Here is a 13,665-nt window from a genome sequence, read left to right on the forward strand (position 1 = left end):
AAAATTTTCAAATATGTCAGCTAGTAGAAGAACGTCAGTTTTTAAATATAACTCCATATAATCTGAAAGAGTCTGACATTTAAAAACTGTCCATACTTTTTTAGCATGATTGTATTCGCTATCGGAGCAAGCTTCACCAGTCAATTTATTTTTAAAACACTCTTGAGGAGGAAGGGTTTTTTCCTCTAAACTCTCCCATGTTTTTACATGATCATAGGGAAATACACCTTTCCTTGTCAGAAGCTTAAACTCTTCTTCAATTGGAAAATTAGATCTTATTAATTTAAAATCACTTGGTGTTAAGTCTTTTGTAAGGGAATCAATGCTAGAAGGCATAAAACGTAGAGAATCCAAAAATCTCAGTTCTATAGTTCTGTTATCAAACGTATGTAATGTCTTTGAAACAGAAATATAGCGCTCCTTATTAAGAGGAATGCAAGAAATATTTCCGTTGTATGAAGCAAGTTCTTTGATAAGTAAATGCGAATCATACCCGGTGAAATTATGGAACAATATTGGGAAAAATTTAGGTTTTTGGTAAATCAAATTACATTTATTATGCGCTGGGCCATTATATTTGCCTGTATAATGACAATGATCTGCAACTCGATCTGTTCCTAACTCTTTGTTGCAGATATGACATAATGGACAATTTCTTTGATATTCTAAATCAATTTCTGATAAAAGTAGCATGGGTTTAGAATTTCTTTTATGTAATTCATAGCAATCTTTTATCAGAGAACTAACAAAATCTTTTACACAATTGCTGCCTTTAAACATTTTAAATCTATTGAGAGAACTATCACAAGATTTTATAAAGTAAGCACCTGCGCATGGGATATGTTTTTGAATATTTAAACTACTACTAATACTACTACTACTACTAGCATTACCTGGGGATCCTACTTCCTCGAGGATGCATTCGAAATCTGCATATATTGTGAAAGGCACGTCCATCTTCCGCTCAAAATGTTCAAACGATACAGTCTTTTTATCGTCGTTGGGCATTTTTGTCACCATTTTACAGCAGTTGTCCTTGTGCGTCATCAGTTTTTCTTCAGATATAAATCTTAGCAAGCACGTGTTGCAAAACCAAGATTTTCCTCTGTAGTTTTTCGCCTGCGTTGAAACAAGTCTAAAAATAAAAAATTTTAAAGAAATTAGAAAAATGTATATGTTTTAATAATAGGTAATAATCAGATCTATAATTGCAATAAAGCTTACCTTGATATGCTTTTAATCCAGACAAAGTGCGAAATTCCCTCGTTTTGCAAGAGAATTAGATTGATGTGATTTCTCTTCTCCTGTGGTGTAATGTAATAGGGTCCTACTACTATCTTCTTCTCATCGTCAAATCCAAACACATTGATGCTTAAAGTAGGGTTTAATGTTTCAAACTTAGAAATATCGCTAAGTCTTAAAGGAAATTGCAGATCAGCGAAATCAATTCTGATGTTATTTTTATAAATCGTTCGTGAACTGATATCTCGTATCTTGTATGTTTCAGGTTTATGGGTATTGTTCTTTCCTTTGCTAAAAAGTGCTGAGATGATGGCCCATTTGAAACAATACTCATCAGTGTTGTGAACGTTTATACAGGCTCTTTTTCTAGAAAGAAAACTAGGCAACGGTATATGTCTTGAACCTTTGATTGGTGTGTATTGATTTATGTTTATTTCCACGTGACATATCCGCAGCAAGGCCCATCCACTGTCTTTTTCTTGAAATTCTTGCATTTTCGTGTCAATTTCATCTATCATATTCCTATATGAAGAAATTATATCACTGCCTTCAAGTGCAATTTCCATTTTTGTGTTGAAACTTTTAAGACTTAGCTCCATTTCATCCTCCGACGTAAATTTAATATACTCAGCAAACAATTCTAAGTTGAACTTAACACTTTGCAACTTTTCCAGGTGATCTTTCAATTTTCCTAGAATTGCTGACTCTGCTTCATTGAGAAACTCAGGGGGACTTAGGTTTTCTTCACTCTTGTTTTTATAAATGAGAGTTTCTACTCTCCCATTGAAACAACTTTTCAGCACCAGGAAGTCATCAGAAAGGAGTTCTGCAACAAGTCGCTTATGGACATTTCGCCGTACATGGTTTGTCCAATCTCTTGCATTGATGTTCAGCTCACACACATCACAATATTTTATTGCAGACTTCTGAGTTTCTTCTGCGTTCGAAAACATGGCCTCTATCAAACTGATGTGTTCAATACTTTTTAAGTGATTATCCCACTGACAAAATATAACATCTTTTTCGCAGATTTCGCAACGCGTTTTCGCTGGTCCAGCTTGAGTCGAGCAATCACCGTTTTGGAAGATTTCATGATCCAAAGAACTGTCTTCAAATAAAAGTTCTTGTTGCATTTTTAAATGTGCCTTGCTCTTCAAATGGTTATTCCATTGACATGGGATCACATTTTTATCACACACCACACATAATCTTTTTGCAGGGGCAGCTTCTTTCGAGCCATCCATTTTCTCAAATAATTGCTTAACCAATTCCGAATGAGTATTGGTTTTAGCATGATCAATCCACTGCCCCTTTTTAACACTTTTTTCACACACATAGCAAAAGTTTTTATTTTCACCGTTAACCGATTCCCTTAAAGACGTATGAATTTTCATATGTCTTTTCAAATTAAAATTTTTGGAAAACGATTTTCCGCAAACTTCACATAAAAACGACTTCATGATTGAATTGATTTTTGGGTCGTACCGGGGTGAGGTATTCTTTAAGAATAAGAATATTTTGAATATATCAGCTAGTTTTGTATATAGCTCAAACATCTTGAATATCAAAACCGAGTTAGTAGATAATCAGACTCCCTTTAGTAAGTAATCTACACCTCATAAATTTAGTATTTTATTATTTTCTAATGAATCTCTGACTATGTACTGTAGATAAGTATACATCATAATTTATTCATCTAGGATTTTCTGATGTTCATCATGCTTTAAAAATTGACACATATTACTTTTGGTAAAATATTTATATTTCTGATTTTCTAGTGGCCTCATAACTTAAAAAGTAAGTTTACATGATGATGGTATACGTGAAGATAGTTTATAATTTATTCTTTTTAAATTTACTGACCATCCTTTGACCCAATAAATTTAGTATCTATGATTTTTTAAGAAAAAATGCTATTAAGTTTGTATTTTATGGTTTTCTAGCTAGCAAACAGATTTTGAAACTGTAATATGCTTTTCTCGCCTTAATAACTTGTTACATGCCCAATATAAAAACCTTAAAAGTATATTTAAATACTATTGATTTTGTATGAATTCAGTTTAATTTATTTTCGCTGATTAACCAGAGGTAAACATGTTGAAACCTGTCAAACTCTCCCCCTCATAAAGTAAACACTTTTACGCAAATGAAATGAAAAGAGGCAATTAAAAACAAAATATGTATGCTCAGAACATGTAAGGTTTATTTAATAATTTACAGTTCTTCTTCAATTTTAATACTAGCAGTTCGTCCTAACGGACATAAATAGGTAAAGTTGAATGAACCTCGATTGATTTCGGTTATTGCAGCGTCTGACAATTTGTTGTATCGCATTGGGAAGAAAGTCTGAAAGAAAAAAGTCTTTAGTATTTACGTTTTTAAACGTTTTAAGAAATAAAAATGGAAAATTACCTGAAATTCGCCCAAATCAGCAACAATTCGTTCTCCAAATTTCGTAACACAACGTTTCAGTTTACCAATACGATATTTTTCATTTTGTTTTAATTCAATAACCTTTTTACAAGGCTTGAACAAAACTTCCTCTTCAACTTGTAAAAGTTCTTCTCTGAGATTCATCGTCGACGGTATGAGATACATCCTAAACTGAAACAGTTATTTATACAGAAATTTCTGAAAAAAATGTGGAAGGAATTCAGTCTTAATGGTAATTACAAATGGACGTGCATTATTAATGATTTGTTGAAAGAATACAATCACTCTATGCATAGAACTATAAAAATGCGCCCAATCGATGTGAATCAGGAAAACTCTAAAAAAATCTTATCTACAGCTTATAATAGAATTAAAATCGCTCCACAGGGTAAATATAGAGTTGGCGACAATGTTAGAATAAGCAAGTTCAAACACGTTTTCGAGAAAGGCTACACACCAAATTGGACAACGGAAATTTTTATGATAAGAAAAGTAAACCTAACCAACCCGCCAACATATCTCCTTGAAGATTTTAATGGTCAACCTATTAGTGGATGTTTTTACGAAAAAGAATTACAAAAGACTAAATACCCTCATATTTATCTCGTGGAAAAAGTACTTAAAAGTAATGGAGACAATGTATATGTTAAATGGCTCGGCTTCCCACCGACTAACAATTCATGGATTAATAAATCACAATTATTATAAACGACATAAAATATTTGTTTCCTTTCTATTATTTCTTAAATTGTTTTTCATAAATTACTATCAACCTTCAAACAACCAATGCATCTTAAAGTCAATGAACTCCCACTGATGTAATATGATCTCATTACCATACAAAACTCATATACCCATACTCTAATGAAATCTACCTACAAACCATACAAGAATCCCTTTTTTCTAGCATCCTACTGTACAGTGTACATACACCGCATCCTCCACGTCAATATTCAAGCTAAAAACATAAAAAAATTTTGTAGGTACATCACTAACCGCAATTCACAGTCACGAAAACTAAATTCACACCAAAATTCACAATTTACAACAACAAAATACATTTTACCCAAATGCTCTATTCCTCAAGTCCGATATTTATACTACTGTATAGTTGTTGTAATTAACATGCATGAAATTTTCCCATCCCTATTCCCATGCCCAAAAAGTATATTCTTACAGTCCCAACAATAGTTTTCTACCAACACTTTTTTTTTTTTTCCCTTACATTTTCCTTACATTTTCATTCATTATCAATTCGAAATTTCCTATCACATTTTCAATCCCCACAAATTTCATCCACCTTTTTTTTCCACACACAAGCACACACATGACACTCAATGCATACTGCCCATGATACTACACCAACGAGCCAGTGTCATAGCTGTCCTCCTTTAGGAGCAATTTTGATGCTCGGAGCACATTTTTTACACTAGGGAGGAGCATTTTATTCCTCAAGTCCGATATTTATACTACTCGGCCCGAAAGGTTGAGGTTATTAAAATTCTCTTGCAGCGTGATTTCGACAAGATTCAGCGATATTGCGACGACTGGAAACTGAAAATAAATGTCCAGAAGTCGAAGACAATTCTGTTTCGGACTTCGTTGGCTAGGGCCACGAGGGATACCTGCAAGAATTGGCGCAAGATAATCATCGTTGATCTTCATGGGCAGCCATTAGCGAGCAAAAGTGTAGTGAAGTACCTCGGTATCTGGTTAGATCAGTATTTATATTTCGACAGACATATAAATGCTGCTCTGACCAGGGCCAGAGGAGCCTTTGCTCTGACGAAACGGCTGTTTTTTAGCAGTCGGCTTGACCCCAGAGTGAAGGTAATTTGCTACATGGCCCTCATACGGCCAATGATCATTTATGGTTGTCCTGTGTGGTTCAACGTTGCCCCTTCCCAGATGGAGAAGTTTCGGGTGTTCGAGCGGCAGTGTTTACGACGCTGTACCGGCTTATATCGAACAGCCGAATCTTCTTATGTGCATTACTATTCCAACGAGGTCCTATACAACGGGGCTCGAATCAACAGAATTGACAATTTCGTGATAAAACTCATTCGAGGTCACATTTCAAGAGCTATGTCTTCGACCAACAATTTAATTTTCGGGCGTTTTATCCGAACGACGAGTATTTTGAGAGTGCACGCTTGAGCGGCTTCATTCCACCAGAGGTATTCCTCTTTTTAGACAAATGCGGTCTGATACAGGATAGATTGGCAGTTCCGTTAATCTACCACGTCAGACGAAGAACCGTGGATATGCGACTCCCGTACAGTCGGGACGTCATGGCACAAGGCGGAGCAGAGCTCCTTCGGTTCAGTAGGGCTGTGTCCGAACGGGACCGAACTGATAGGCTGAAGCAGGAGAACCAGTTTTGGTGGCTTCAAACGGCACTTGATATTGGGTAGTCGGGATGGGGTTTTAAGCCTTGGCCGGCTTACATACTTGTTTTATAGTTTTAGGGTTTAGTTTTAAGTAGAATAGGCATGGTGGCACGAAAAAAAAAAAAAAATAAAAAAAAAACAAAAAACAAGAAATAAAAAAAAAAAAACATTAAAAAACATTACAAAAAATAAATAAAAATAAAAAAAAAAAATAAAAAAAAGACAACGAAATATGAAAAACAAAAATGTTAGATAGTTAGATTTGCTGCTGTGGTTGTTCTAGTTTTAAGTAGTTTATAGGTACAATAGGTAGTTTAAGTTAGTTTTAAGTTTTATTTTAGGACCTAATTTTAAGTGGTTCGTAAGTAAAAATAAAAAATGATATTGATATTAGTTTTTTTTTCAACTTTTCTAATAAATACAAAATAAATTAAATTTAAATGAAGTAAAATAGATCTTAGGGCCGAAAGGCATTAGTTTTAAGTGTTATAGTTTAACTTAGAGTGTCCGTATGGGACCATTAAGTTAGTTGTAAGTTATGGATAATTAGGCTAGTTTTATGAATTTTTGTCTAGCTTTAAGATAGGTTTAAGAATGAATTAATAAAAAATGAATTATAAAAAAAAAAAAAAACTTTATCACAAAAATCATAACAGCATGACTTTTGCAGACTGTCAGTTTAAATAACTGAAATTAACAAAAAAATTAAAAGAAAAAAAAAACATCTTAAAAAGGCCAATTTAAAAACAGATAAAAAACAAATGAAGACCAAATTTAAAGCGTCAGGTCTTCATTCATAATTCTGGATCTATATCATAACTCAATTTTGCAAGTTGTACAACTTAGAGACATCCATCTCATTCACCATAGTAAGAACTTCTTTCTCTGATAAAAAGTCACTTCCAAGAATATTTCTTCTAGCTTCCCTTAAAGTTGGGCACTTTCCGACAAAAGGGATGACACTCACTCTTTCTTCTAAATTGCAAATAGTACACTCCAGTAGGTCTGGGCGGTACGAAGTTCAGGTTGAGTAGTTCGCTTCTTAACTTGACCATTGTAGCAATGACTTTAACATTATTTGCATCATGGAAGTAGTTCCTTTCTGCAAGACTATGGTTGAGCCTACTGTAAGATTTTCTGAACAAGGATCCAACTGCTTCAGCTGCATATTCTGCTGTACATTTCTCATCTACCGCTGCTATAACCTTGAACATAATAGTTTACTATGCGATACTTCTTTAACATTAAAATTAAAATTTAAGTTGCATCCTTCTGGGAGACTCGACCACTATTATATATATACACTACTGGTCAAAAGTTTGAGACCACCTTCAAATGGTTGCTTCCTGGCGCTTGGGCTTATGAATGAATATAGCATTTTTTTACCTGCATTATTAACTTAGACCATTCATAAAAAATCCTTTTCTGTAAATTATGAGGAATTTTGTGAAAAAGGTAAAAAAAAAACAGTATTGGGTTTTTGGCATCTATTTGGATTTTCCATAGTTTTTATTTTTATGACTTTTTACATTCAATTTGGAATTTTTTTATGACTGCGGTAATATTGAAGGGTGAAAAATGTAAAATTTGAATACCTACATATTCAGAATTTTGTATATAATCCTCGGTTTGATCCAATTTAAATTTATTTGAGACTATGATCTTCTCCAGTAACCAAAGTGGGCATTATGGGAAAAGTTAAGGAATTAACTATTGACTCGATCTGCAATTATGACCCTTATTGAAAAAGGCTAAGAGAAATCGCCACAAAACTGAAGATATCCAAAGGAGCAGTTCACAGGACCATACAGCGTTACTCTAATACTGGCGGTTTTAGGGATAAACCGAGGTCAGGACGACCTAGTGTTACGACGAAAACCAAAGATCTGCATATCGTCACCATAAGCAAGCGTTCTATGAAGAAAACAGCACCAGAAATACGCCCCAAGATCAATGAAATCCGGGAAGAACCATTATCTGTATCAACGATACAACAAAGGCTAAGGCATGCTGGACTTTTTGGGCGCATTGCAGTGCGGAAACCACTTCTACCACCCCAAAGCAAGATCAAACGGTTGAAATGGGCCAAAACCCATAAGGATTGGACGGATGAAGACTTCAACAGAGTCTTATGGAGCGATGAGTCCAAGTTTGAGATATTTGGCTCGAATCGCAGAGTGTACGTCAGGCGCAGTGCTGAACACAAGTTGCTACCCGACTGTTTGGTCCCGTAAAGCATGGAGGCGGTTCAGTAATAGTGTGGGGAAGTCTATAAAACGATATTCGAAGACCACGTTTTGGTATCTAGACTCCGATCAATCGGTGAAGGTTTTGTATTCCAGCAAGACAAATGACCCGAAACACACTTCAAATCTTTGCCGGGGATACCTGAAACAAAAAGAAGATGAGGAAATTCTAAAAGTAATGGTATGGTCACCACAGTCTCCAGATAATTACCCCATTGAGCTCTTATGGGAAGAGAGAAATGACAGAAATGTCTGGAATCACCACATAACATCGGAATCTGCTCTTTGGGAAACTCTACAAAATTGCTGAAATAATATTCCACAAGAAAAATACAAAACCTTGTAAGAAGATTGCCTAGAATTGTAAAAAAAGAAACGATATGTGATTCAAACAAGATGGAGAAAAAAGTATCAAAACACGGCCAATCAAACTAGAGGACAAATTTTTATGATGGCCTTTATTTAAATCCAATTCCAAAAATACTCGAACACGTCAGGGTTTTGAGGATTTTTTTTTTTACAATAAATTAGTTTTTTTTTTGTTTTAATAAAAGGAAAATGGGCATTTTGCTCAACGATCCAATAGGCCTAAGTGTGGTATACTTAAAAGCGTTAATATATATGTTAGCAACATTTGTTTACAATTTCGAACAGTCTGAGATCTTAGTACTTTCGGGAATATATGTATAATTGTATGTACCTGATATCATTATAGAATAATCACAATATTATAAGGCCCCAATACGATGAAATTTTGTATATGAATGAAAGTTACCTAATTCAAAAATTGCAACTTGTGGGAAATGAGCATATAAGTCTTCAAGTTTTGAGTTATTTTAATTGTATTTCTCACATATTTCAATATTGTCTGTTAAAGGTTTTGAATCATTTGGATAAGTATGATTTCGTCGAGATATGTAAGTCTATTTTTTATTCGATACCAAAAAAAGCTGTTTTCTTACATAAACCCTAATGCAACATAACCTGTTTTAGGCCTTAAGCTCGACACGTAACTACAAGTTTATAGAGAAAATACCTTGGAGGACCTGCCATACTATGGTATCCATAATGATATACGGCTTAACGTGGACGAATTCTTGGGTTCAATCCCTGCCTGTGCCACCTTAATTTAAGAAAAATTAATTTTTGCGGGTACTGCCTCTTGCGAATCCTTCAAGAGTAATTCTTGTCATGAAAAAGTGCTTTCTCAAATTAGCCGTTTGGATTCGGCCTAAAATTGTAGGTCCCTTCCATTCCTGACAACAGTTCTGGCACACAGGAATAGTTGAAAGTTGTTAGTCACTAGGCCCTTGTTTACAACGGACATTTGCGCCACCCAATTTATTTATTTATAGGGTGGTGCTGAGTTAGGGGTGTATTTAGTTATTAGTACAGCATAGGTAGGTAGTAATGGCGATCTCAAGGCAACCTATCCTGAGATCCAATTAGCGGTGTAGTGCGCCGTTTTGATACCAAAAACTCGTTTGACCTTTGATTGAAAGGGATAGATTTATAGAGAAGCTTCATAGCGATTATGTTAGAGCCATTTTGTGGCATTGAGATAAAAGATTAGGTCTCTAATCTTTCCCTCAGATAGCTCATCGAGTTCTTGAAAGAATGCTTTTTCAAAGCCTTTCATTCTGGTGTTTGCCAAAGCAGGACATTTGCAGAGGAAATGGATTATCGTTTCTCTTTGATCACTACACCTAATTCAAAAGGTGTTGTAGGAGATACCCAACTTCTCCGCAGGAACTCCTATAAGCCAATGTCCGGTACAAACCGCAACAATCCTGGCTATGTCTTGCCTTGGGCTGCATAGAAGATCGTTTGTGCGGTTTTTATTATTGGTGGGCCATATCTTCCTAGATATAATGGAGTTGGGTAAATTGCTCCACCTCCAGTTTGATTCAGTTTGGTAGATAGAAAAGATTTTACCCTTCATAGCACCAAGAAGAATGTTAGCCATTTCCGCAAGTGAGCTATGAAGGGCCGATCCTTGCCTGGCTAGCTCGTCAGCCCGTTCATTTCTCATGACACCACTATGGCCCGGAACCCAGATCAGGGTAACACCGAGGTTAATATTCAGGATCGCAAGCTCATCGCGACATTACTGGACCAATTTAGATGAGGATGTGGCCGAGTTAATGGCTTTGACAGCTGCCTGACTGTCTGTAAAGATAGCCGCATTTTGGTTTTGGTTTGGGTTTTGTTTAAGTATCTTACATGCATTGCCAGCAGTTCAGCCTGAAAAACGCTGGCAAAATCAGGAAGCCTAAAGGATTTAGCTACATTTAGGGACTCAGAAAAGATCCCAGAACCAACTCCGCACTCCATCTTTGAGTCGTCAGTAAAGATGGTTGTGTCGAAACCTATCGACACGATGTCATCCTCCGAATCTTCTCTCGATGGGAAAATAACCTTAAAACCCTTACTAAGGCTCAAAGTAGGAATGCAGTAGTCAGTGACCATAAGGTTTTGACAACCAGCTGTTTGATTCCTTCAGCCTAATAGCGCTGCAGGAAACTATGTATTTAATAAAAGGCAACACAGGCCTTCTTAACCCGTACTTCAATGTTTAGTTTCCAGTTAGTTTAGGGTCGAGTATAACTCCCAAATATTTTGCACTGGAAGAAAATGATATGATTTGACCGTTGAGTCGAGGTAGCGTAGAATCTTACTACGGATGGTTTTTTGACATTTATACGAGTCTCGAATGTTCGCAAATGTTAGTACGATTGATTGATTGCATTTGTATCTCGATGGCTGTGTTCGTTGAATAGTTGCGCATTTGGAACTATGTGTTTTCCATTGGGGAAACAAAATCAATCTGTTACTGTTGTTATTATGTGGTTTTGTTAATGAAAATGGACTAACGGGGCTAATTTTGCAAGAGAAAATAATAGAAAAGAAAGCTAAGTTTAGCTATGTTTCCACCAAAGGTTTATCTCAGCTTAGATTAAATAAATCTTTTTGGTGTTTCCACCGAACAAAAAGATTTAAAAATGATTAAGTGTGACAGCACTTTATAAAAAGCAAATAGTGTTTCGATGTTTTCGAAAGTGCAAGTGAGATAGTTTGATTCATGTTAAACAATCAGTTACTGTTACATATTGTTAACAATATATTGCTAAACTTTTGAAAAAATCGACAGACGAGCGCGGTTTTATTTTCGAAACAGAAAGACTTTTTCTTAGTCCCCTTTTCTTTCTTATCGTTCCCATTAATAGTTTGTTTGTTTTAAAACAGTTCCCTTTTTTACCATCACAATTATCCAAAGCCAGAAGTCATACTTAAAAAAATGCAAAGTTCACTTAACGTCAATTATGAAGAAACATATTTTTTTCCTTAAATTAAAATTATGAATGATTGACGATAGATGAGGAGAAACCATTAAGAAAATTATTATACTTCTATTTAAAGTGGGACAATAAATGTTAATTTGTAGTGTGTACTTTTAATGAAGATGTTAATGTCATTGTTAAATTGAGAAGAAAATTGAAGTAGAGTTTCTCTTCATCTTCTCATGATGAAATTTATAGGAACCTACTTCAGCTAGTATGATTGATCTACTTGACAAAGGCCACCAACATCAATCATCCCTCTTCGTGGGTCGTTGTCTTCGTCGTCGTGGAGTCGCCTCTCGCTGATCTTACATTACACTTTAAGCTTAAATAAAAAAATAATAGTTCCAACGCATAATCTGCACCGCACCCCATAATATTATGTGTGGCATCGAATCTCAAGCCCACTTAAAAACCCAGATAAATATGAAAATAAAAACATCTCTATAAATCGCAATTATAATAAATGTAAAATACGACCATGAATAAATAAAAAAGTAAAGCTTCCATAACGAATGCACTATTCAATTTAGCCCCCGTTTTTATACATATATGTACAGTACAAAGTACATAATGTGTAGTTTTTGTTGTTTTTTATAGTTTATGTATAATATGGAATAATAATATAAGCCACTGACATTAATTCCTATCATTTTGTGCACAATATTTCATAATTAAAATAATTTATTATACCGTTTAGTTGGAAGTCCCTCTGATCGTCTTCGTGTCGCTTGCCCTCCTTCTCTCGGATTCAATCTCAATATTATTATCTCATCATCTTCATCACCGCATTGGCTTCTAAATATATGTACAATAATAAAGTACATCTTCATCTCTCACGAGCTATGCGCATCTTCAAGAAAGTTGAGATACTTTTTGTTTTCTTTTGAATTTTTGAAGTTATAAGATTGAGCTAAAAAATAAAACACACACATGCACAGCACACATAGGCAAACATTAAATAACCAACGGATGCCGTCTTAAAATTGAACACGTTGTTTACAGTTCAATCAACTTGTTTTGCTAAACTATACACTACTGTGCAAAAAAAACTAGCAAACTCTTTTATAAAGTCAGAAAATAGTATTTTCATATTTAGGCCAATATATTGGTTTCATGACCCTTGAAATATACAGCTGTGTTAGTACCATTCGAATTTAATAAGTAAGACATAAATTGCAAAGTCCAAAATTTTCGAGAAAGATTAATTTTTGTCTAACTTTTTTTGCGAAAAAAGGACAGTAATGTTCAAAATGTGTCAAGCTTTTAAGGAAAAAATAAAAAACCAATCAAAGTTTTAACTTTATATTGAAAATTATTTTGAATACAAAATAAAAACTTACAATTTTGTAATTTAAACATAAATATTCAACATCTGTAAATGTTAAACATTCCATATACAGGGGTTTTCAACAGCAACGCGACACTACAAACGTGTAGCGACAGGGATAGCAAACGACGCCATCCTTCTTGTCGCTCTTTTAACATTTCTCTTAAGTATTCGTAAGGTTTGCCATTTCAAGATGAAAAGATATAAGAGCCAACAATGAGTCGAAATTATTAAGGTCTACTACCGAAATTTGGATTCGGTGGCCTCAACGTTCAGAGCGCTACGTCCAATTTATGGTCGTCATAATCATTCTAGCAGATCAACAATTGAGCGTCTAGTGGAAAAATTTTAATCCAAAAGAACAAAATGTTACAGTGCCAGTGAGACAAAGAAGTGCTCGTAGTGCTTAGAATATTACGAAAAGATCTTGGCCTTATCCTTACAAGATTAAATTGACGCAAGAGTTGAAGCTGCTGACCACCAGCGTGATGATCAAGACCGGAACGTTATTGTGAATAGGGATCGCTATAATAACCGAATATTTTTGGGCCCATTTGGATGATATAAGCTTGGAGAAAATGTGGTTCCAACAGGACGGCGCGCGCCACAAGTCACACAGCAAATGTCACAATCAATATATTGGAAACCAAGTTTGGAGAAACGCTGCTTCGGTCGTGTGATTT

General features: G+C 35.0%; 2 protein-coding genes across 4 annotated transcripts in view; one reads left to right on the forward strand and one right to left on the reverse strand.

Annotated features, from left to right (window-relative positions):
* LOC129946458 (tyrosine-protein kinase Src64B) overlaps positions 1-13,665 on the forward strand; it is a 286,349-nt gene that overhangs the window by 175,617 nt on the left and 97,067 nt on the right. The window lies entirely within an intron of this gene.
* Positions 3,424-4,425, reverse strand: LOC129946460 (uncharacterized). Its single transcript, XM_056056644.1, has 2 exons — positions 3,655-4,425; positions 3,424-3,588 (listed from the first exon to the last, which is right to left on the reverse strand). The coding sequence occupies exons 1-2, from the start codon at positions 3,838-3,840 to the stop codon at positions 3,457-3,459; spliced, it is 318 nt and encodes a 105-aa protein (XP_055912619.1). The 5' UTR covers positions 3,841-4,425; the 3' UTR covers positions 3,424-3,456.

This window comes from Eupeodes corollae, chromosome 2, assembly GCF_945859685.1.
Source record: "Eupeodes corollae chromosome 2, idEupCoro1.1, whole genome shotgun sequence".
Lineage (NCBI taxonomy): Eukaryota > Metazoa > Arthropoda > Insecta > Diptera > Syrphidae > Eupeodes > Eupeodes corollae.

Excerpts from the sequence above, each read along its gene's own strand:
- LOC129946460 (XM_056056644.1), bottom strand. The coding sequence starts at position 3,840 with ATGTATCTCATACCGTCGACGATGAATCTCAGAGAAGAACTTTTACAA. Across the intron at positions 3,589-3,654 it reads CTGATTTGGGCGAATTTCAG|ACTTTCTTCCCAATGCGATA; the intron begins GTAATTTTCCAT and ends TTTTTCTTTCAG.